The sequence below is a fragment of the Vicugna pacos genome, chromosome 11 (assembly GCF_048564905.1).
Source record: "Vicugna pacos chromosome 11, VicPac4, whole genome shotgun sequence".
Classification (NCBI taxonomy): domain Eukaryota; kingdom Metazoa; phylum Chordata; class Mammalia; order Artiodactyla; family Camelidae; genus Vicugna; species Vicugna pacos.
The window spans coordinates 75,196,094-75,220,993 of NC_132997.1; the positions used below are offsets into that span (position 1 = coordinate 75,196,094).

At 52.5% G+C, this 24,900-nt stretch overlaps 1 protein-coding gene and 1 long non-coding RNA gene across 3 annotated transcripts; one reads left to right on the top strand and one right to left on the bottom strand.

Annotated features, from left to right (window-relative positions):
- Positions 1-937: 937 nt before the first annotated feature.
- PYROXD2 (pyridine nucleotide-disulphide oxidoreductase domain 2) lies at positions 938-24,854 on the bottom strand. Its single transcript, XM_006210540.3, has 16 exons — positions 22,997-24,854; positions 18,919-18,938; positions 16,374-16,467; positions 16,217-16,290; positions 13,683-13,838; positions 11,586-11,739; positions 9,749-9,810; positions 9,560-9,657; positions 7,304-7,445; positions 6,791-6,925; positions 5,307-5,379; positions 4,889-5,045; positions 4,405-4,559; positions 3,608-3,714; positions 1,988-2,108; positions 938-1,212 (listed from the first exon to the last, which is right to left on the bottom strand). Exons 1-16 carry the CDS (start codon positions 23,121-23,123, stop codon positions 1,142-1,144), a joined length of 1,746 nt encoding a protein of 581 aa, XP_006210602.1. The 5' UTR covers positions 23,124-24,854; the 3' UTR covers positions 938-1,141.
- On the top strand, positions 14,039-16,767 carry LOC140699381 (uncharacterized). 2 transcript variants are annotated; one of them, XR_012077534.1, is made up of 4 exons: positions 14,039-14,241; positions 14,351-14,512; positions 14,840-15,124; positions 15,489-16,767. It is a non-coding gene; the product is annotated as an uncharacterized lncRNA (long non-coding RNA). The 2 variants fall into 2 exon arrangements; XR_012077533.1 differs by having other exon boundaries at positions 14,039-14,512.
- Positions 24,855-24,900: the final 46 nt, after the last annotated feature.

The following is a 24,900-nucleotide window of genomic DNA, read 5'->3' on the forward strand; positions in this document are numbered from 1 at the left end:
ACACTGCTCCTAGCAGGCTGCCTTCAGTTCTGGTGCCATGATCAAAAAAGAAAATTGAAATGTCTTCTGCTGATTCCAAAAATGCCACTAACATCCCCACCAATAATATTAGCAGCAAGACCACCACCACGTACCGCGTGCTTATCACGTGCCAGACAGTGGATTAAACCATGATCTATTGTCTCATTTGATTTTTAAAACATCTCCTTTACAGATGAGAAATCTCAGTTTATTGAGGTGAAGTAATGAGGCGGGTTCATGTTAATCTGCATAAATTTCCCTGGAGAAAGGAGGGAGGCGAGTCTCAGGAAACCTCTGCCGTCTTTGCTGCTGGGGCCTCCCGCCTTCAGCCTTGGCTGCTGGGATTGGAGAAGCCGGCAGGAGAAACGCATCACCCCGGGGACACTTGTGTGACTCTTCCTGACCAAGAGTGACAACTCACCTCATTTTAGAAGAACATAGGTTTAAGTGGAAAAATTTTAGTGATGAGACAGGTATGGCTTGCTCATGGGAAGTAAGAGGTTGAAGCTCCAGAATCGGGAAGGTGGTTGCCCAGGTGGCCCTCAGCTGCATCCACCGTGCTCTCACCCCTGACTACTGTTTGCCTGACTCTGGCCATTTTGATGGCTTGAGAGGCCAAGCACTGCTCAGGCCCGTGGCCCCACTGGGTGACTTTGTGGGTCCCTGGGGAATCAGGTCCTTTCTCATACAGTTTGCCAGAAATGTGACAGCAGTAGACTGGGCCTCCCCAGGGCAGTCCCTCAGTCAGCTGGTAGGGGGCGCCCAGCAGTGAGAGGAGGATGCTCGTTGGTCAAACAGACTGGAGCTGATGGGAGATTACTGAGTATCCCAGACAAGTATATCCTGCATGTAATCACCTCGTTATTGCATATTACCTACTCTACTAATGTATAGAAAAAAATGTGAACTGCCCATGTAAAGCATGGCTTTAATAAAACCAGTTTATTCATGAGGTCATGGGCACAAAGTTAACTTGGACCAAATGTAAATTGCATGTTTCTTCTAGAATAGCAGCTTGCCCCTGAGGACTTGCCTGCCTCAAGCCATTTCCTGGGAAGCTGATCCAATGGGGACTTAAAATCCCAATGGTGACCTCTTCCTGGGTCAGAGTTGGTTCGGGTTACATGCTCCTGAGGTCCCTGAAGACCACGTGTGCTGCATTGCGTCCAGCGGCTCCCATGACACCTCCTCCTGGAAGGGAGTTTCCCATGAACCAAAGTTGTGCTCACCCTCACTCCCCCTCTTCCTCCCACCCACCCACCCACACACGCAGAGGCACCAGCAGAGCAGAGCGGGGATGCCTGAAGTGTGGTGCTGGGGCCGTGGCATCAGAAGCACCTGGGACGACTCTGAAGCCAGAGCCTGGGCTCCCCTGCAGGCTGCCTGCCTCAGCGCTCCACAGAGGGGCCGGTGCACAGTCCAAGCAAGTGTCCTCCCCCACCCCCAGTCTGAGAGCCGATGGGCCAGATGGTGAGACTCTCTTCACGTGAAACTAGATTGAGGGGCTTGCTAAGGGCTTGGGGGGAAGACGTGGAAGTTCGGACCCTGTCTGGGAGACCAGGGCCCATATAGCTCAGAGGAAGCATCAATAGGAAATGAGAATCTGTAGGGTTGGTTAGGCCTGGGATGGGGCAGGGAAATTTTTTTAAATTGAGAAACTGAACTTTGCTGATCATCCTCACTGGCCTAAAATACAGATGGGGAATTTAGGGACATGGGTGTCTTACACCCCATAGTGGGAATCTGGAGAGATGGCTCCACTGGGACGTATCCCCAGGCCTCACGAGGAGGAGGTGTGAGTTAGCCTGTTTATCTCGGGGCACGGAGAATTCTCAGCTAGGGAAATGGCTTGTTCTCGTGGGAGCTCCTTGCCTCCCTCCTGCTCCCCTGCTCCCCCGTCTGCAAGCCTCTGGCATCCCGCCAGCCCTCGCCACCCACACAGGTAGTGAGACCAAGGGTCACTCACCAGGATGGGCCCCACTTCCGCAGAGATACAGGCCCTGGAGAGGGCTGCGGTAGCTGGAGTGCAGGGGCACAGGGCGGGCAAAATACAGCTGGTCCAGGGCCATGGCACAGTGGAATACGTTCTGTGGGAGGCAGGGCCACAGCCGTTAACACAGGAGTGTTACAGTCCCCACCGCCTTCCCCTCCCCTGCTCTCCAAGGAAGGTTCTTCTTCCAGGATGTTTTCTCGGGGTCTTATGACACAAAATGAGGAGGGGGAGAGACAGAGTAGGCACACGTCCTAGGGCTGGGGGTGAAGTTTCCTAGAGGCATTTTTCAAGAAGGAAGAAGGGTAGGGAGCGTCTTCAGAGTGTGAGGAAACTGAATGGGGAAGAAAAGGGAGATTTTAAAGATTTTGCTGTGGACTACGAATCCCCCTCTCTCTGTTTGAAAAACAGAGGAATTTGATTTATTTTGGCTGCTGGCAACATGCTTCTTTGGCCAAGATAGCAATCTGAGCCTGGGCCCTGGGGGTCCAACCTCCTGCATGGTCACAGTAAATGGCAGACAAGGACACTGGGACTTGAGCTCAGTTCTGCTCCACTGGCCTAGGTCAGACCAGCCGAGGAGGGAGGCGGTGTGGGGTCGGGGAAGGATGCACCTGAAGGGCAGGTCTGGACAAGGAGACCAACATCTGCTGGATGTCACCATGGGGATGGCCACTGGCTGCCCCTCATCATGTCCCAAACTGAGCTCGCCCTCTTCCTTCAAGTCTGCTCCTCTCCCGTCTTCCCTGCCTCTCCTCCCCATCCTCTGCCTCCAGGCAGTTGCTTTACATCACCTCTACCCAACCTCTGCACTCACAGCATTACTGGGACCTCTCAGTCTGCGGCCCCAAGCTTCCTCCTTTGTCCTTTCCCTTCACTTCCCACTGCCTGGCCTCCTCCCTCTCTATCTGGCCCAGCGGCTGCCCAATACAAATATAACAGGAGCCACATAGTAATTTTAGATTTCCTAGTAATCATATTCAAACTTAAAAAGAAACTGGTGACATTAATGTCAATAATCTATTGAATTTAACCCAGTAGATCCAAAATATTATCACTTCAACATGTGATCGGTATAAAAATTATTGGTGAGACATGTTACATTTTTTTATAGTCAGTCTTTGCCACCTGGGGTGCATTTTATACCTGAAGCACATCTCATCCCACCTGGCTGCACTGAAACCATCAATAATCACACGAAGCTAGAGGCTGCTGTACTGGACTTGGCCCCCTCTCCTGTCCCCCTGCCTCCAGGCTCAGTGAGTTTTTGACAAGTCAGAGAGAAGTCGGAGGCCATGCTGCCTTAGGGAACAGGTCCCTCTGAAGAAAGCCAGATGGGAAAGGCTGACATGGACATTTGGGCAGAAGGGCCACAGTCCTGGCGGTCTGCTCAGCGGCGCTCCCTCTCCTGACCGTGCCTCCTCACCCCCCTCCCCACTCCCTAGATCTGACCACTCCTCCGCCCTCCCTGCTGTGGTCTCTGCCACTGTCCTCTCTTCCCCAGGAGGCTGAGTGTGACTAGATAAAGCTGAACGGGCCTGCCAGGGAAGGGATGCAGGGAAAAGGTGATGAGAGACCCCCCAGTCCTACACTCACCCCTCCAGGAAGCCCAAAGATTCTCTCCAAATCAGGGGGTGTGAGGACATCTCTGCCCACCACAGAGTCCTTGAAGCCAGGCGCGTAGGCCTCGATGCAATCAAACACTGGGTGCCAAACACAGTGAAACGAGAGGATGTTCAGAGGAAGAGCAGGAGGCATTACAATTGTGCAAGTTGGCAAATTTATGAAAATTCATTAAACTCTACACTTAGAAGGGTTTTTTTCACATGCAAATTAATTCTCAATAAGCAAAACCCAGGAACAGTCCATAGCAAATTATTTATTTGCTACAAAGGCCTATGGATCTCGGGCTAGTCCAGCCTCCCACTCTTTCCCACCTTTTTACTCCAGCCCTAAACACAGACTTATCCTTGAATATGCAAAGATTTCTCCACCTCATTGCTCTGATCAAGTTATTTCTTTTGCTTGGAATGCCCTTTGATGCCTGGCTGACTCATCCTTTAAAACCCAGCTCAAATTGTCCCCTCCTTTGGAAAGCTCTCCTTGTCTCTCTGGCTTCCTCCTTTGGTTCACACAGTCCGTTGAATTGGAAGACTGGCTTATTAGTCTCCCCCACGGGACCCTGAGTAACTTGAGGGCAAGAATTGTGTCTTTTTGGCTTTCTTAGCCCAGTGCCTGATCCCCACACACTCGTGTTGACTGAGGTTTCCCCGGGCATGCCTCACCCCCTGGCACAGGTGTGAATCCTGAGTGGGGTAGTCAGGAGGAGAGGGGTCCATCGGGGTGCACGGCCAGCTATCACTGTGGAGACAGGACAGTCCAGCCCTCTTTACCTCTGTCTGCGTAAGCATTTCTCTCCAGCTCGTCCCAGGCCTTGCCTCCAGCCAGTGTGTAGGGAGTGTATTGAGTGAAGAGGGAGATGACGTGGCAGCCGGGGGGAGCCAGGGTGGGGTCCAGCGAGGAAGGGATGCAGAGCTCAATTATAGGTCTGCATGCAACACAGGAGGGGAGAGGGTTGGGCCTGCTGGAGGAAGGGGCTAGGGAGCTGCTCCGAGATGAGAGGGCACCAGGGCTGGGCTGCTGATCTCTGTGAGGTGGCCTTTGCCTGCAAGGACTCAGGAACCACCAGGACCACCAGGACCATCCAGACCACCATGGGGTGTCCCTCATCCCTAGGCCCTGGTCCCTGCCAGACCTCCAGGACCCGGCTCTCTCATCCCGCCGCGGCCCCCCTGTGAACGTGCAGCTTGTCCCTGTTGCCCCCACCACACCCCCAACGCTCCAACCAGGGGCTCCAATGTCTCCAGGGACCCCCACCTGTGTGAAGGCAGGCCATCCATGGCGTCTTCATAGGCCCGATGGAGAAGGAGGGTGTCCTCACAGTTGAGGTGGATGGTACACTGGTGATGGGGCAGTGGCTGGCCCCCGGGAGTATTGGGGGCTGCCAGGAAGTCAGGCAGCCTGTTAACAGCCACTGAGGGATCAAAGAGGAGGGTCAGGGCCCAAAGGCCTGTGTCCTCAGTCCCCCAGGATCCTCCTTCTCTACCCACCACCTGCTTACCCACATGGTCGACTTGGAAGAAAAAGTACAAGAAAGTGTTTCACCTTCAAACTAGGGGGCAGGCTGGCAGTCAGGGACTAGAGCTGACAACGTAGGTGAGTCTTTCCCAGACCGGGAGATTTCTCACTCAGATAACATAGGGAGAGACTGCTCTGACATCTGTGAGTCTCCTACCGTTGATCTTGGTAGCAGGTGACTGGATGTCCAGCTGGGAGATTCTCTGCACAAACTCCTCAGGAAGCCACTCCTAGAAGGAGAAGTTTCCATTCTGGGGTGGCCGAGGCCCCAAAGGAGCTGCCTTCCTCCTTTGCTGAGGCTGGTCCCTCTACTGCCGAAGATCCTCTCCCTCCCTCAGAGCTCAGCTAAACCACCTCCTCTGGGAAGCCCTCCTGGACCATTCCCACTCAGCGCTAACCATTCCGTCCTTTACTCTCTGCTTGCAGTCCTGACTGTAAACAGCCCACTCCAGCTCCTGCTATGGATATGGCCAGTGAGCTGCAGCCTCTTTCTCCTCTGATCTGCAAGCTCTTGGAAGTCTTGATGGTCTCAAAATTGTCTAAAGACTCTTTGAATTGATGTTTACTGAATTTTATTAATGGAATCACTTGGAAAAAGTGGTGCCTTGTCTCCAAGAATGACTGGGAGCTACTTGCCCATACACTATTGTCATATCTTTGGGGGACAGGGAAGGTGTGCTCAATTGCAAAATTGCCCCCAATCCCCAGCCCTCCCTGTATGCACACCCCTTTTTAATGCCCTTGCACTGCGACTCAGAGCTTGGCCATGAGACAGGGCTACTGCTGGCAAATGGGTTTCAAAGAGAAGCCTGGAAAGCACTTGCACGATTGAGTTTGCTCACTGTCGCCCTCCACCAGACCCTGAGAACACGCTCGGACTAATGTGCTGGAGGACGAGAGACACAGGGAGCAGAGCTGTCAGCTCCCAGTTCTTCTGCCCGCCCCCTGTGAATTTGTGGTCACTTCCCCACCCTGGGCTGAGGCTTCACCGAGGGGTGTGAGGAAGCTGTGAGTAGGAGCAACACCTTTAGACAGAGGTCCCCATCATCCTGAGACCACCCTGGGCTCGCCACGGCCAACAGAGCCCAGGCACACACACTAGGTCAGCCAAGGTCAGCAAGGCCCACTAGTGACCCACAGCTGACAGAAGATGCAGGTGAGTGAGCCCAGATCCCAGATCGGCCGGACTCAGCCAAGATCAACTAATTTACCCTACTTCGTGTGCTAACTCAGTATTTTTTGTTAGATGCCCAGAAGCTGTGTGGTTGTTATGCAACATTCATATGGCGATGGCTAATGGACACAAACGGTGAGGGTAGAGCTGGCTAGGAGGGAGAAGTCAGGGTGGTAGGAAAGTTGTAGAAATAACTCCAGTTGAAAGTCAGACTGGGGTTCTAGCTCTGGTTCTGCCAATCGCCAGCTGCCTGGCCTAAGTCACCTCACCTCCCTGGATCTTTCCCTTCACTTGTGAGGCGTCTTCCCTGTGGGCTACCTGCCTGTTAGGTAAGGAGAGAAGGACAGGCTTCCCACGTGCAGAGACCTGGCACCTGCACCTCCTACCCTGATGCAGCCCCGGTTCCCTTGATCCCCCAAGTTCCAAGCCCCACGTTGCAGACATTTCTCCCCCTCCCCAGGTCTCACCTGTGGCGTCAGCTTCAGGAAGGTGGTCTGCGGCGATGCGTTGGACAGCACCACTCTGCTCCTCACCTCTGAGCCGTCCTGCAGCACGACTCCTTGAACGCGCCCTCCATGGCTCACCTGCACCTTGGCCACTGTCTGGAGCCCATGGGAAAGAGGCCAGGACCACAGGAAGGGAAGTGCAGGTTGGTCTTGGAGGACTTCTGCTGTCTGTGTTTCTCCTACTCACAGCTTCCTCATCCTGAATCCCCCCAGCCGAGCTCTGCTGCCCTTTGGTGAAGCTTCAGCCCAGGTGTGTGTGTGTGTGGGGGGGTGACCGCGAATTCAAAGGGGGTGGGCAGAAGAACTGGGAACTGGTTGACAGCTGCTTGGCCACTAACAGGCTGCAAAGCCGGAGACCTTTGATTCTGAGCCCCGCCTTGACCATCAGTAAAACAAAGGACCCTCTGAATCCAAGATTCTGTTCTATTGTAGGATCATTGCCAAAAACAGGGTGAGGGTAGAGGGGCCATTCACCTTTTCGGTGAAGATGCTCGCTCCGTGCTCAGTGGCTGAGCTTGCAATGGCATCAGAGAGGGCACCCATGCCACCCTGGACGTAGCCCCAGGCTCCCTGCATCCCCTCCAGACCCCCCATCACGTGATGGAGCAGCACATACCTGAGGACGAATCATCAGAATCAGTGGCTGCAGGATGGATTTACTCTCCCTGGAGTTCTAGGAGCAAATGTTCCCTCCCATCTGGTACCTTCAGCCTCTCCCTGCCCCACTCCGGCTATGTCCCACTAGCCTTTAAGTGAGCCCAAGACTCCTGTAAGAGCCCTTCACCTCCCATTCTATATTCTCTCCCCATGTAAACATCTAGGGGTTGGTTAGAGCTTTGGTTCCAACAATGTGGCGGCAACGCCTGAACCGGCATCTCCAGCTCTCTCCTGAGCTTGAGCCTGTGTGCCAGCTACCCACAGATATCTCCACTGGCACAGTTTTTGGCAGTCATCTTAAACCCATCCCGTTTCCCCGATTCCCTAACCTGTTTCTCCGTCAGTCTTCTCCACCCCAGTGAATGACACCTTCAGTTTCCAACAGAAACCTGGGTGTCAGTCTTGCCTCCTGCTAGCCCCTCGCTGCCACATCCAATCAAGTGCCTCCCAAAGAACATTCCCAGGCTCAGTCCCTGCTGCCTCCTCCCTGGCCCAGGCCACTCTGTGCTCCTCCTTAAACTTCTATAGCAACATCCTCCTAACTGGACCACCTTCTCCCACTCTTCCTTCCCTGCCGACCTTTCTCCACATAGAACCCAGAGACCAGCCTCAAAACCCAGCTGTGCTCCTGTCACTTGGCTCCTTTCAAGCCTTCACTGGCTCTCCGACGCTCTGAGGGTGATGGCCAGTCTCCACAAATGGCCCCCAGGGGTCCTGCCAGCTCATCAGCCCCATCCCTCACCACGGCCCCCAGCCCCAGCACTCCTACCAAACCACACCTCTCTCCGTGCCTTGAATGGACCACACGGTCCACCCACAGCTCCTACATTTGCACAGGCTGCTCCAGCAGCCTAGAAGCTCCTTCCTCCTTCACCCTTTGTTTAGCTAATTCCTCCTGTCCTTAGAGTCTCAGATTAAACATCTCTTCCTCATGGGGGGCTTCTCTGAGCCTGGACCACATGGTCCCCCTGCCTTATTTTCCTATCCTCACACTCACAGCCCTCCACTCCCACCGCTCACTCTGTGTCTGCCTCTCCCAGCAGGACTTCCGCTCCATTCTCGACCGTCTCCCTAGCACCTGGCACAGATGAGTGCTCCACTAGTATTTATTGAAAGAATTAATGAAAAAACAAATGACTTAGAGGCCCATCTCACAAACTGGGCAGTAGCTAAGCCTTCCGGACACTCACAGAGAAAGGGACAGGAGGCCCCAGCTGGAAGATCCAGATTGGCTGTTTGATCACAAGAGCTTGGCCAAGGTGTCACAACGGCTGCCAACACCCCCTTTCCCTTTGCCCTGGGGAATCTGGGGCTGCTTAGTGTGTGTTGAAAAACCACTTCCCAGGGTGTTCTTATCCCTTGAGAGTAAAGCCACACTGGCAGCTCCTAGATGCATCTTCCGGTGCACTGGAAATGGCCCAAGACCTGGCAGCATACTCTGTCCCCGCAAACACACACACACACACACACACACACACACACACACACCTCCATTTCTGCTCCTACAGGGGCTCATTAAATAGTCCCACAACGACAGCCTTCACTGTGTCTGACTGCCCCCTCTCGGATGAGGCTGTCAGCACACCCCCGACTCACAACAGGAAGGGCGGCTTCCCACCCACAAGAAGGTGTCTGTGTGTGCGGGTCCTGGAATTCGGGAAAGGATCTATGCAAGAGGGAGGGGCAACAGGGCCCCTGTGGGAAGGGAAGAGATAGATAGATAGATAGATAGATAGATAGATAGATAGATAGATAGATAGATGACAGAGTTGAGATGTCACAGTGGGAGGCAGAAGAGAGGCTCCTCTACTGAAGCAGCAGGGAGGAGCGGCTAAGAAGGGAGAATATGGGGTGTCAGACAGCTCAGGCTGCAAATCGGCTCTGCCACTTACTAGCTGTGGGACTTCGGGGAGATACTTCCCTTCTCCGAACTGCAGCTCTCCGTGTTGCTTTGAGGGTTCAAGGAATCCTGGGTGAAGTGCCTGGCTCCTGCCTGACTCACTGGGTGAGCTCAATGTATGACAGCCATCGCTCTTGGCGGGGGATCGGCCCCACCTTGCATCCCACACTCACCCACTCCCCGGAATGCGGGGACTTGTCATGGCTCCAATCACGCCATCCGTTGCCAGAGTGGCTTTTAGCGGCTCGGACTCAAACCACTGATCCAGCACCTGGACAGCAAAATGGCAAGGAGAAGGGCTTACCTTGGGAGGAGAGGCTGCCACACTGTGAGTTCCTGCCTGCGTCCGGGGAGCCCCTCACCTTGGCAATGGGAGCTGTGAGGACCTGGTAATACTGGGGCAGCCGGGCTCCCACTATGCGGCCTAAAAGAGGAGATCCACAAAACATAAACTGAGACAGGCAAGAAGGGAATACGCTGATCTGTAATGTTTCTGCATCAGTTTCTTTATCTGTAAAATGGGAGTAATATTTTGTACTCTCAAGGGCTATTGTGAGGATTAAACAAGTTATATAAAACATCTGCAAGTCCACAGGCACTTTATACATTTTAGCTGTTAGAATTATTTGGGGGAAATTTAAAATTTGTATCTTGATCCCTTACTTTGAACTTTGTGAGGCCCCCTACCCTGGGATGCCATGGCTTGGCTAATCCATTCCTCTGATAAAGATTCAAACTATCTCAGAGAGTAACTAGGCACTAGGACCTTGAAGGCAGGGATCGTGATCTCTAGGCATTGTAGCCCCAGTGCCTAGCTTAGTGTTCGGCACATAGCAGTTGCTCAATAAATGTTTACTACATGAATGTTTATTGCATGAAGCTCCTTGGACTGGTAATCTGAGAGGCAGTGCCTACTTTGGGCATTTGTGATAGATTCTACTGGCTCTGATCCTTCACCCGTCGCCGTGTCTACACGCTTTGCCATGTAACTCTGCACTGCCTCCCACCCTAGCTGAGGGGACCTGCCCTGCTCCTTGATTCTGGGCTCATCCGTGTGATTTGCTTGGCCAGTAGAACATTTGCAGCTGTGATACAAACAGAAGCTTGAAACTGGTCAGAAACTTGATACTGGCTGGCACCTCGGGTCTTGCCCTCTGTGCTCTGCCACTGACGTAAGAAGGCCAGGGCAGGACTAGCCTGCAGCTTCTGAGAAGAGGACGAGAGGCACCTGGAGAAGAGCTGCTCCAGCCACAAATACATGCATGAGACCAGACCACATCAGCTGAGCCCAGCTGAACCATGCAGACACATGAGAAACAAATGGATATTTTTAAGCCACTGGAGTTTTGTAGTTCGTTATGGAGCAATTTTGTGATCACAGCTAACTGATTCAGTATTTTTCTAGAATATAGAAGCTAAACTGGTCTTTGTCCCCTAGAGGAGTGCTAGAAAATAATAGCAGGCTTGGTGAGGCTTCCCTTCTCATGCCCAGGGCAGACATCACTAATTCATCACAGATTTTTTTTTCTTGCTGAGCCTAAATCTGGCATCCTTCTTGTATGGGGGCATCTCTCCAAACTCTCTGGCCACTATCTCTTATTCCAGCCATGGCTATGGTGACGAGCCCCATGCAGGCTCGGGTCAGCATCACACAGTGCAACCTGACAGCAGCTCGCCTCCGACCTGGAAGATGTGCCCCTTCATTTCTTCCCTGGGGCTTCTCTGGCACCATGACAGGACACCCACGGGAACCCACCTGGCCCCACAGATGCACAACCCAGAAGTTAATGCCCATGGGGAATTGTTACCCCACACGACAACTTCTGACCACTGGGGCACAGAGCCCAGTGGGTAAATGTTGCCCCTGTCTTCTCTTGGGACTGGTTCTCACAGGCATTTTGTAAGTGGTGCCCTGCTCAGTAACACACCCTGGTGTTGACTTACCCTCTTTCCAGATTCTCCTCCTTTCTCTGGGATCCCCCTTCAGAATTAACCACTTGTACAGAAGCCCTGGTCCCAGGCTCTATTCTTAGCCATGCCAGGCTAAGACCTTCTCGCTTAAAGTGCTCCAGGTGGCCCCTATTAATTGATGGCAGTGGGCAGGCTGCAGTGGAGTCTCAGGCTTAGTCCAGCCATTGAGAAAATGGGCACAGCCACGTGAAGGCCCTCACATGCCCCAGTGCCTGCTCTGGGACTTACCCGCCTGCAACAGGGGCTTGAGAGTGGAGAGCGACTTGAGCCTCTGGAGCAGGGAGCCCCGCCAGAAGGCTTCCACATCCGCTGGGGCTGCGTCCAGCAGAGGGTCAATGGCTAATGCCAAGCGACTCATGAATGCTTCATATTTGGGAAAGGCCTGGAAGAGAGCTCTGAGTCAGGGCCCTTCTGCCCCCGTGCTCTGCCCCCCATGCCACCCCACATGGCCTGCTGCCTCTCAGCTGAGCTTTGATGGTTCCTCCGGCTTCAGGCTCACACGTGGCTCAGCCTGGCTGTGCTGAGTTACTCCTGGGTCTAGGTCCACGCACAGATGTCCACCCTCAGGGAGGTCAGAGAGGGCGTGGGTGGGAGGGGAGCCACCAGGTGGTAGCAGGGACGAGGAGTTAATGCTGGTCGAGACTAGTCACCATGGAAAACTGGCAAGTATCCTAGGATGGGGCTGCCGTAGTAAAACAAAAACCATTGAAAAGTTTCTTCTCTCTGTCTTGTCTTTCTATACATTCCTGGTAGAAGTTAAGATCTCTTTCTCTGTATTCTAATACGTTGATGGTCCTTTCCTGGTCTGCAAGTCTCCCACGTCCTCCCGTCATCAGCAGAATCAGAAACTTGCCTACCTTCACCCCTCAATCTCCCTCTAGAGAATCCATTTCAACATGCTGGTTACCACCCCACCCCCACCCCTGGATGGCGACTAAGGACTAAGGAGCAGCGATGGATGACTCTGCTATCTGAGGTCCTCCCTTAATTCTCAGCCCCGAGTTTTTAATGTTTGATTCATCTAGACTCCTGGATATACTTGTGGAATTTTACCTGTTACATAAAGAAAAGTTCAGTACTAAGGTACACTGGAGAAGCCTTGATAAAAATGAAGTTAAACAGCTTTCTCTGCAGCAGGCCTTTAATGTGACAATGTGCAAAGATAAAACCAGAATTCAGGTTCCTTACTTTCCATGGGACGTGGCCTCTGCCTCGTGTTCCTGTGGTCACAGCACGCATGGCCATAGCCACTGTCCTATAGGCCCAGGGACCTGACCTTGACCTAAATCCTCTCTGGTATGTCTGAGATGAATAGCATTGGGAGGAGAGGCTGTAGGCAGTGAACCCCAACCTACTGCACGAAAGAATCACTTGAGGGGCACTTAAGAAAAAAACAAAAGCAAAGCTCCCCAAGTGGTCTGATCATCAGAGATGATGATCAGAGAGATGCTGTGTGCCTGGGGGTCTCTGGTTTTACCCAGCACTAGATCAGCACAACAAAAAGCAAAGCACGTGGATTGTATTAACCCAGGTTCTTCCTGTAAAATTGTCTCCACGAAGATATGAGTTAATGCTATGCCTTTAGCTTGTATCTAAGCTGGGTACAAAATAAATGGCAACTCAAAAAATCTTTTTATATCTGCAAAACCAATCACACCAGCCCTGCTACATTCAATGACTCATCTAGACAATGCTACCCAACACATTCCTTCCAATGCGATTCCAAGAAAAAAAAATGTGCCTTCTCCATCAGATGTGTGCACTTCCTTTCATGAGACCTGCACGCCTTTTTGGACACACTCTTGCCTTGGGCTGCCAGGGGATGACGCCAAAGGGAATGAGTATTATTACAACTCTCTTGCCCTAAATTCCTGATTCAGTCTATTCTATCCTTAATTGTCTCTGATTCTCCCTTCATCCTTTTTTGGCCTTCATGTGCTTTAATATTGATAACTACCTGGCATTCTGTCTGAAAGCAGGAGAGGTAAAAAGCACAGACAGTATAAGGACATGTTGGTGGATTCCCCCTTTGAAATTCAGCAGGTGGAGGCCACCGGAACAGTGGCCTCATACTGAATACACCCATGTTTGAAAGTCTCCAGTGCCCACTGGTCTCCATCACTGTCCTCCGTCCCTTCCTGTTGGCAGCGCCCAAAATCAAAGGCTTGCACTGGGCCCTCTTAAGGCAAGTCGGGTGGCCTGTCCAAGCTCCTGTGGCCTCTGGACAACCAGCTCCAGGACAACTCCAACCAAAACCACCTCCTTTCCAGAGTGGCCTCCAGGCTGAGACAGAGGAGGAAATCAGTCTCCAGTCACTTTCCCTACCTCGGCATCCTTTCGGGAGAACTGGGCGATCTGCTTCTGGTTTTCTGCCATGTCTGTGCCCAGCAGAAGGGACCTGGGCACCTTGCTCCCGGCATTCTCTTCCAGCATCGGGGTGAAGGAGTGGGGGTTTCGAAGATGAAGCCTCAGCCCATGTTTCTGCAGAACAGACAGCACAGGTAACATTCGAAGGGATCTGCCCTTGACCCTTCTCTGCCTGTGTTTGTGTGAGCACTCAGGTACTGCAGACAGGTTCCCAAGGCATGTGGTCCTGGCTCCTATTTTTGATATAAGAGTATAACCCAGGCCCCCTACAGCAGAGCTTACCACACCATGTGGTGCTATCCAGTGCTGGGACTGTACCAGAGTTTACAATGGTTACATCACAATGGCTCTGTAAATATATCATCCTCATTGTGCAGATGCAACAACAGAAGCTCAGAGAAGTGAAATAATTCGTCCAAAGTCACATGGGGAAGTGGATTCTGGTTTCAAAGCCACATCCCTGTGACTCCAAAGCCCTGACCCTCAGTGCTAGTCTGTAACTGCCCTCATTTCAGAAGTAAGTCATTAAAATTTAGAAAGACACAACAAAATCACAGTTATGTGAAAATCCATACCTACAAGGCAGATGAATTATTCACCTCAGAAAAGTTTTATTTACTTTGCAGACTCATTTGCTCCAGGGCCACTTTAAGTGGAAGTTCCGCTGAGGCGTTTAACACACGATTTGATTCACGAATACTTGACGAGTGCACCGCCTGTTCCAAGAGCACATCCACTTCGTCAAAGAAGGTGGAGGTAAAACAAGAGGAGCCTGTGCTGCCCCCCAAGTAAGACTGGCTGTTCCCACTGGAGACTTTCTTTTTCTTAAACCACTTTATCAAAGCCTGACTGACATACAAAGTGCTGTACGTGTTTAATACATGCAACTTGATGTATTTGGCCTCTAAAGACTTCTTTCCCCAGACACCTGGCCCACTTCCTCACCTCTCTGAGGTCTTTGCTCAAATGTCGCCTGAGAAGCAAGCGCCCTCCACACCCCCAGCTGCCTGCCCCCTCTCAAAAGTGCTTTATTTCTTTATTTCTGCTTTATTTCTCCCAAAAGCTCTTATCACCCCCTGGCTCGTTGCGAGCTGCATCTTTCTCCGTCTCCCCAGGTGGACTGTAAGCTCTACGCGCTCAGAAGCACAGTCTCCTTACTCAGCGCTGTATCCCCAACATCTAGAAATGGTACTGTCAGTACCTAGTCTGTTGGCTGCATAAATGAATGCCATGTCATAGACAAGATACCATCCCAGAGGACAGAAGTGAGACCTGTGAGCGGAAGTTTTAGGAAAACCTGAGGAAACCAAAAGAGACTTGTCCAGTAATTACAACAGAAGCTTCCCTGAACCACAGAAGTTCCTGATGGCAGGACCACCACGGCTGACTAGTCTGCGGAGGTGAGTCTGAATGCTGGTGGGGGCCGGGGCCGGGACACCTGCAGGAGCCTCTCTAGCACTGAGAGGGGAAGTTTCTTTGATTCCAAATTAGAGGAATGTCAGCTTGGTTCCTCTTAACACAGTGAACTCTTTATCACCCGGGAGATATCCTCAGTTCCTCTTTGTCTCTCACCCTTGGCATCCCAACTGTCACCAAGCCTCACAGCTCAGCCTCCAGAACTTGTCCATGTCCCCTCATCTCCACTGCCCTGACTCAGCCCAAGCCACCATCTTGTCAACCACCCTGCAACCAAGGCTGCTTCCACCACAGTCCACACCACCCAGCAGGTGGATTGACCTTATTAATTTCAAACTTTCAACTTAGGGCAACACTGGCGCTGAAGTGCTGTCAGCTTTGTGTACAGCTAGCACAGGGGACCCTTTTCTCCGAGGGGTGGTGACAGAGGCCCCGAGCAGGTAAGCTGAGTGGGCTTCAGGAATGCGTGACCGCGTTGGCTGGTCAGAGAGGCAGGGAGGGTGAAAGGGGACAGAGCAGGCAAGACTGGAGACCAAGGTGGAGCTAAGAGGAGTAGATGAGGGCAGACTGTGAGTTCACGGGATGCCCTCAAAGTGAACCAGGAGCCTGAAGACATGAAAGACGCCGAGTCCGATTCCTTTTCAAGCTGCCGAGGACGGCGACAGGCTGTCAAGGGTGATGAGGGCAGAAATTGGGTTCCGGGTCCTGAGGCAGCTTTGTAAGCTCTGATGCCTTAGGGTCCTGGCAGGCTTCCTGTGGGGCCCAAAGAGGACCCCGGAAGTGATGGGGCAAGACAGAACTAGGATCCCGCCAACCCATATAAGGTGCCAGCCCGTGCAGGTGTGTGGTAACATGGGCCTGATGTTGACAACGCTTGTTCTTGGAGAAGTCTGATTTGTATGTGAAATTTCCCCATTTTTAAGACACTGGGTGCAGACAAAGGCAGTCTGTGAGCAGGCACCAAGGAGACCACGGGGAATAGACACACCCTCCAAGGGGAGAACAGCAGCTGTCCACCCTCCCAAGCCCCCAGACGATGGAGCAGGCGGACACACACACACATACACACACTGAACCTTCAGCTCCAGCTCAGTGTAAATCTGCGGCCGCAGCAGGCTGAGGAGGTAGGATGCTCGGGAAAACTTAAATCCTGAAAACAAATGGGACAAAGACACTCAGCAGCGGTCACCAGTGGTCATCCCCCATGCCCCTCACCCCACCTCTGAGGCTCACCTGGGATTATCTCCTCGGTGACAGCCGCACCTCCGATCACGTGGCGTCTCTCGAACACAGCTGTGTTCACCCCCAGTCTCTGCAGGTAGGCCGCCTGGGGTGGGGGGCAGACAGGACCGTCCCTTTATCCCTGGAGGCCGACCCGCCGCTCAGAATCCTCGCCACCGGGCTGGCACAAGCTGTTTCTGCCTCTGAGATGCGGTTCCCCTCACTCCCCCGTAAATTCCCACTGCCCCAGACCTCCTCTAAGGCCTGCATGACTGCTCCTGCCCCCGCACCTCCCAGCGGAGAGTGACCTTCCCTCCTGCAAGGCCTGGTGCCTCTGTGAAGTCACGCCACCGCCGTCTCCAGGGTTCGCCCTCCACATACGCCCGAGGCGGCCCCAGGAGCCAGCCTTGTGAGTGCTGAGCCCCACCTCCCGGTTCTGCTCCCCTTCTCTCTTTCTGCTGGGGCGGCCCCAGGACCTAATCCATCTGGCCTCAGTTCCCTCATGTGTAAAAACGGTGCTGCCGCTGATAACACTCACTATGCCTGCTTCTTGGGGCTGCTGTGGGGACGCTCTGAGCTGGTCCCTAGAAGGGGCTTACACAGGGCCCCTGGCACGGAGGACGTGCTCCATCAGTGGAGCTATGATTATAACACAGCTTTATTTGGGGGAACAAATGATGCAGGGGTTTTTATTCATTTTTCTCTAGCTCTAGTGGGAAATCAATAAATACTTGTTGAACTGAACTAGTCCTGAGTCTACAGACCTAAAATGCTGATCGTCCCACCACTATCACCAAGGTGACAAGTGGGATGGTGTAACTCAGAAGGAAATTTTAAAAAGCTCATTTGGCGACTACTGTGTGCCAGACACTGTGCAGCCATCATCTCATACAGTCCACCCATCACCCTAGAGGAGGGCACAGTGAGTCTCCCCATTTCCTAGATGATGAAACCAAGGCTCAGTGAGGCTAACAGCTCAGGATCCCAGAGCTGATGAGTAGAGGTGTCAGGAACTGAACCCAGGCAGTCTGGGCCCAGAACCTACACTCCTGACACATCCTAGTAAGAAAGGAAAAAGAGCAGCCCTGACATGACATTTGGAAGCTGGCCTGGCCTTCAGAGGCAAGTCGGGTTTCTCCTATTAGATGTGAACAATCTCAGAATGACGACCTCAGACAAGGGCAGTCTGAGACCACGGCAAAACGAGGCAGAGCAAGCCCACCTGCAATTTTGTCCAGACACAAGTGAAGACACGGTCTCTGGGCCGCCACAAAATACCAAACGCCCCTTCTCTGGACCGAGATGCGTGATGGCCACTCTGCACGGTGACCGCTCTCCTCGCGCATGGTTTATAGAGAAGCCCAGTCACAGGACTGCCCCCTCTACCGGAGCGTATCCAATCTAGAGCAAAGCCCGACTTCCTCAGGCTCTCCCCGAACCACCCAACCAGAAAGCACGTCCTAGAACGGGTTCTTCCTGACACCTTCCTATTCTGGGAGGCCCCGCAGTTCCCCATGGTGCGCACTCTCCCCACCCAGCTGGAGGAACGGCAGGGCTGTGCCTGGGTGTGCCCAGGACCTGGGACAACAGGTCACCCGCTGTGTAAGGCTTTAGGAGCCAGGCCCTTGGGGCACATCACGTATCGACTCCCTTCACCACAGTTCTGTGAAGTGTGCACTTTTATTCTCACTTTACTGTGGCTCAGAAAGATTAAATGAGTCGCCTTAACCTTCACAGATGGAAAGTGGCCGAGCTGGGAGACAAACCCAGGTTTGTATTAATATAAAATCAATGTTTTAAATCATTGACCAGTTAAATAGTGTCCCGTGTGAAAGGTTCAAGTAACACTGATATGACAGGGAAAGTATTAAGACCAACACAAGGCAGGAGGGTATAGCTCAAGTGGTAGAGTGCATGCTCAGCATCATGAGGTCCTGGGTTCAATCCCCAGTACCTCCTTTTAGAAAGTAAATAAGTAAACCTAATCACCTCCCCTCCCAAAAAAGAAAAAAGACCCAGCACAAGTCTCACAGCTCCCCTACAATGCTAAGTCCCTGCATTGCTGTTCTAGAGCCACCCCTGCTTCAGGAAGATGTTCCCTGCTTGTCCTGCGGCCTGAATGCCCTCTAGCACACACTACGGCCTCCTAGGAGTACGCAGACCCAGGTTTGAGAAGCACAGCCTGCGGGTAACCCTGGCCCAGCTCAGCTGTGCGGTCAGAGTGCCCCCAGCTCCAGTTACCTGATCCCCAGGCTCCAACCTGCCTCCCAGGCTATGCCCATTACGCGCTTTCCAAGCTATTTATCATCTCGCTTTTGAACGCTCCATGACTCTCCCAAGGTCATGGGGGAAATCCATGAGCATTAAGGAGAGGAAAGGCCGGGGGCACCTGATTTCCCCCTTAATGACTGCAGAGTCCATTCGAGCCAGCACCAGGGCGAGAGGACTAGCTGGCTTTTCCTTCTCCCCTGTGGCCCTCATCCTGCCGGCTTCCTTACACTGCTGAGAGCCACACACCCAGGGGCCAGTGAAGTGGGTGGGAGGGGGAGGGACTCACAGCCACCAGCCCGTTGTGTCCTGCAACGAGACAGAGGGGAGGGGAGGAAAGCAACAGGGGTCAGTGGGCAGACACATTCCTTGAGGAGGGTGGCCATCCACCCCTGTCTCCACGCACGTGAGGTCCTAGAGAGCAGGCAGAACTTGGGGACCCTCTTGCCTGTACCTGGATTTTGGAACAGCATCTAGCTCGATGCCGTAAGACACCCAATTTGTTGGGAATCAGAAAACACTGATTCTTGCCCTGGATTGAAAACAGCCCTGTCACCTTGGCTTGGCCAGTGGCTGGTGCTGGAGTGGGGACAAGGAGAAATCCACAGTCATCAGATGGGAGGTATCCCACGAAGCCTCCGATTGCTGGGCTTCCATCACTTCCCTTGGGGATGAGCGGGTGACTGTCAGAGGGCGGGTGACAGGGACAGGGAGGAGCATGGCCGGTATCTGGATGCTGGGCATTCCTGGCTGGCATGGAATTACCAGCTGTCTAGTGAGTGCTGGTCACGTGGACGGAGCTGCCGAGCATGGCTTGTTTTGCCCAAGTGTGGTTCCCATCAGTGCCCCAGAAAGCTTTAGTCACATGGGGCATCTCTGTCAATTCCCAGGGTTCCCCAAATAAAATTGGAACAGTTCAAAATGAATTAAACACACCTGGCTTCAGTGGGCACTAGAGTAGCCAGGTGTGCTTCAGAGGTGCCAGCTTATTTGGCAGATTTGTCTGTATTATAAAGTTTCTTTCCAAAAATTTTAGGTGGGCTGCCCTTGGGGTAGGAGCCCTGAACTTGGCTTGGGATCCGGTTTCACACCAAGCCCTCTGCTAGCAAGTGCCTCTCCAGCTCTGAGAAGCTTCAGGACCACCTGAGAACTCATGTAAATGCTGATTCTCAGACCCCGCCCCAGAATCTACTTAGCAGGTTCTGGTCAGGGACCTGGAACCGACTTTTCACAAGCTCCAGGTCATCCTGATGCAGGTGGTCTCAGACTCACAGGCCGAGCATGTGGGCCCTTGGGTTGGGGCCGTCCCCCTTCCTTACTCTCAGGGTAAAAAGCAGTGGCGGGAGAAGCCCTTGTTTTCAGGGAGGGGGCCAGGCCTCGCCTGGGACACTTGGCACACGTTTCTCCTTGGTGACAGAGGGTCATTCTGAGTCGTCAAAGATGTCACGAGATATGTTTTCTGAGTGCCAACCTGAACCCAAATTGCCTTAAATAAAAGACTCAACCATTAATTTGACACAACATCCACAAACGAGAGGCGGCAATGACCCACGTGATGGATTTCTCATGGCTGAGTTGATTTTGTTTTCCGTTTTCCACATAGACTCCCAGAATTTTCGAGGTCATTGAGCCAATTTCTCATTCGTTAAAGGAACCTCTGAAATGGAGTGTTAAAAACCTCTTTGACCGTGATCCACAGGAAGAAATGCATTTCACTCTGTAACCTGGCACCCAAACCCCACCCCACCCCATATAAATGTGTTTCACAGAAACAAAAGTTTCAAGAGCTAATATTAAGTCATCATGTGATAAACATGTGATAATCTATTTGATTACATACTTCACTGAAAATACTGGTTGCCATAGTACTATTTTTAGGTGCTTTTGAAAATTTTCTTAAGAAAGTTTTAAAAAAAAGCAGGACAGGATTCATGAATGGACTGCAGCCTGAAGTTTGAAAAGCCCTGCTCCCAAACACATATGATACATTAAAGGCAGACGGTCCTGGGCTCGTCCTGGCTTCTGCATATGTAAAACACAGGGGCTGCTGGACCTGCACCGTTGCAGAGGGAGTAACCAGTAATACACGTAAAGAACCAATCCCTCAGCAGACCACAATACATGGCAGCTATTTGTCTTTTAATCAATGCTGATCATAAATCCTGGAAAACTAATAAAGGCTTCCAGGCAACAGGGTCCAGTTCAACGATCAGATATGAGCCCACAAATGAGCAAACAGACTTCAAATGACAAAGGGTGAGGATCCAACAGCCCAGGACACTTGACCATTTCCCACCCCTGGTCCCGGCTGAGCCCTCCTGTGGCCTCTGGTGACCTCTCCTTTCCCCCTGAAGGAGTCCTAAACTGAGGGCTCGGCTAATTTCCGGGCCTGACTGCAGGGTTCCTTAGGCAGCAGGCACGTGGGGCTCTGGAGAGAAGCTGCTTTGAATGTGGGTTCCTGAATGTGTCGGCTGCTACTCAAAGTGTTGGTTAGGTGTGCTGACCTCCTCTGAATCCCAGTCACCAGGGACGGGGCCCAGGAACTGTGTTTTAACAGGCTCCTTGGGTCATTCTTAGGCATATTCAGTCAAATGGCGAAATCACTGTCCTTTTCAAGGTGGCTTCCAGGTTACTGGTGTGACCTTGGGGAGTAGAGATAATTATTACCTTAGAAGGTGCCACCTGTCCTTCACGCAGGCCAGAAAAGCCTTCAAACCAGGCTTCCTGTTATGGTTAGCAATCTGAGAAGCAATGCCAAGGAAGAACTCATGCCCGAGACACCTACTTGTGGGCAATTCAACCGGACGTGAAGCTTGTCACGTCCTGACTGTTTTACTGTGTTTCCCCGCGGTCTATGCTGTCGCGGTTACTTATGGCTATGTACCCTTATGGGGTCCGTGCTGTGTGTTTCTCGCCCAAATTCACGTTCAGTGAGTGATGTCATGTTGGCAACTTGAAAATGGCCACAGTTTCAAGTGGTAACTTGAAAATACACACGATGGAAATTCGCGAACATTAACACCAGGGCTTGATTTATTACTTTTTTGGTTGTTACCCATAAGGAAGTGATGGAGAAAACACTAACAATGCAGATTAAGCTTTACAGCAGTCATGTCTGTAGCTGCCACGTTGTGAAATAGTGCAAAAAGTTGAGGAACGTTTCTCCCAGCATTCTAAAAATATTTGAGCGAAGCTTCCTGTCATTTAAGAAGTTCGGACATTAATCTTCGTTGTCTCACTTGCATTCTGCTCTTCAAAGTAAATGAAAATATCAAACAACATTCCTTTCGGAACTGTTCTCATTTGTCAATTGCAACCATAGGCTGGTTATTGAGTTTGGCAAAAATCACAGGAATTTGATACTGGGTTGGCTAACTGGAATTCGGAGTATTGTATATTTTATCTGTAAAATTGTGTGCCACACTTATTTCAGTATTTACAATAACCTTATGCATGGATACATATGCACACATTTTACCCTGGAGAGGTGACTGGTAAACATTTACCAGCACACGACTGCTCTTGGTATGTGTAAAGATGAGGAAATGCCCAAACAGGGACGCAGCTTTAAAGTTGTGTGACAAGCATGTTCTTCCAGTCCTGTCATTGTCTCTCCATAAAAACCCAGTTGGAAAAAATGTCACAAGTTGGAATTTGGGGCCCTTGGGTGTGAATGGAAGGCCCCGAGGAAAGGCAGCCCGATCCCAGTCTGCAGCCTCACACACTCGCGGGAGAGTCCGGGCTGCGTAGCCTGGCGCTCAGTAGCGGGTGGCGGCTCCCTGCAGCAGGTCCCGCATGCCCAGGTGTGCAGGACAATGCAGGGCTGTCACCCTCGGCGGACAAGCAGTAGGATCTCTGGGACTCATTTCTACTTTTTCCTAACTCCCTTTTATGTAACGACTGCGGTGTCCGTGGGGGCAGTCTCAGTGGTCAGGTGGTGGTGACCAGAATGCAGGGCACCCGGGGCAGCTGGATTTCCCAGATCTGTTGTCCCAGGGCTCTTTCTTTCCAACCTTTCTGGACCATATGCTTTCCAAGAAAGTGGTGGCAACCAGCTAATTTCACAGGAGATACATGGAAACCCCTGAGCTCATCTAGTCCTCCCTGATCAGTCTAGATGGGAAAATTCGAGCCCAGAGAGGGCAAAAATCTGTCCCAGGCCACACAGCAAGTCCACAGCAGAGCCAGCCCCAGAATGCCGGTGCCTGCTCACAAACACAGTGGGCTTTTCACATCAGCACCTGCTCTTGCCCCAACTCCTGGTCAGCTTGTGCCCAGAGCAGAGGAAGGGGAGGGGTGGGGGAGGGGGCCCCTCCAGGCTTCTGGGCTGCCCTCCTGCCCCTCAGCCCTGGCCCAGCCTGCTTTACCTGCTCCTATCACCACTGCATCGTACTCCGGCTTCAGGTGTCCCCTGGTGTCCGAGTGAGCTTGTCTCCAAGCCGAGAAGGGAGAGGCACCCATGGCCCTGCTGAGCCCTCGGCCACAGGCAGCCATTTCTGCCCCGGACCAGGCCTGGAATTTGTGCCTCTCCAGGCAGGGGGAGGAGCAGGGAGAAAGCAGGAAGTTGCGGCCCAGCTGCCGTACTTGGCCTCTGGCCACGACTAAACAGAGGACACTGAGCTGCTGCCGGCTGGCCCAGTTTGCACCGGGCAGAGTCGTGGGAGGTCGCCTGTTAACTGGGCAGAAACCGTGCCACCTCCAGGCCTCCTGGGAGTATAAACTGTGCTGGTGATTCTCCAGGGATCCCCTGTGCCAGGTGGGGTGCTGAGCACGGCCATGCTGCCCCTCACAAAAGCCCCAGAAGAGGAGGCACTGAGGCTTGGAGAAGCATGTGCGCGCGCGCGCGCACACAGAGTGAGTGTTCCACAGGCCCTTCTCCTCCCCTGTGCTGTCCAGCTTCTCATTAAGGAATTAAACGTCCAGGATGAGCTGGGGGTGGGAATTCAAGCAAAGAAAGAGACAGAGTCAGACTCAGCTCCAACTCCCTGTCCTTCTGGTCTGGAGAGGTTAACTGCTCTAAACCCACAGCAGGCTCAGGGACCTGCTGCCTGGAGGACTGTGGGGCAACCCCTCAGCCCGGCTGTGCCGGAGCCGCAACAAAACTGCAGGGGTCCACACCTGCTGCTGGGGCCCCTAGAGCATCTTGTGTCCTCGCCCAAAGGCTTTAAACACCGTCCACTTCACGGGCTGCTGCAAAGCCTGAAGGGTTTGGGGGCCAGTCCAGTCACCTGTGACTCTTGGGATTCACCGTTTTCTTCTGAAGGCCCGAATCTCTCTGTCTTTTGGCACTTTTTCCATTTTCCAAGAATCCTCGAGGATTAACGACAACATCTGTAAATACCCTCAGCTACGTGCTCACCGTCCTTGGCCTGTCCTGAATCGGAAGCTTCTTAGCTCCCTGCCCATTAGTTAGGCTGTTTGCCTTGTGGGAACAGAGCACCGTAGGGGTTGGGAGTTCCTGTACTGCTCTGACGTTTGTCAGTGTTCTAGAAACCTGCTATAAGAAACGCATCTTGAAATTAGCAGTATTTGTGGAAAAGTGCCCCTGGGTAAGAGGGATTCCTGGGGACCTTATTCTCGACTCAGACACCCCTCCACATGCCACGGAAGGTTTAAGATGCATGTGCCTCTGCTAAAATCCGATTTATGATCTTCCCCCAGTGTTATTTATAACATTGAAAAACTAGAGGGGTTGGTTAAACTAGATGTCATATCATGCAGCTGCTACAAATTCGGGGAAAATATCAGGTGACAGAAGAGAGGACCCTGAACAGCGCAGGGCTCCGAGATTAGATCTTCCCCTTGTGCTCTTCTGTATTTCCATTTCCACCTGTAAAGTCGCCACATTAAGGGGGAAGGCAGTCCCGGTCACCACGACTGTCCCTCACTAGCTCCTCTGGTACCTCTGTGCTCCAGGATGTCTGCGTAACAGGAAAGAACAGTCTTCTTTGCATGGATTTTAGCTCAAAATTGAAGGCCCAGCGGCCCAGCCCCTGTCTGTGCGTCACACGTGACCCAAGCGTCGCTGCGCCGCGCTTACTTCCGCCACCGTCGTCACTTCTCCGTCCCCGCTGCGGCCCTTTGGAGTCCAGTGCTCTCGTGGGCACTTGTCCTCGTGTCCGTTCTGGTGGGGGTACTCCTAGGTTAGAGAAGGAGCTGTACCCGTTGGGTGGTGTTCTCAATCCAGGACTGTCTGGGAAGCTTTGAAAACCCTCAAAGCCTGGGATCCACTGGACTGAGTGACATGAACTTGTGGCGGGGCTGGGGCAGG

Excerpts from the sequence above, each read along its gene's own strand:
- PYROXD2 (XM_006210540.3), bottom strand. The coding sequence starts at position 23,123 with ATGGCTGCCTGTGGCCGAGGGCTCAGCAGGGCCATGGGTGCCTCTCCC. Across the intron at positions 13,839-16,216 it reads ACACTGAGCTGGAGCTGAAG|AAACATGGGCTGAGGCTTCA; the intron begins GTTCAGTGTGTG and ends TCTGTTCTGCAG. Across the intron at positions 1,213-1,987 it reads CGGAAGTGGGGCCCATCCTG|GAGGAGGTGTCATGGGAGCC; the intron begins GTGAGTGACCCT and ends ACTCCCTTCCAG.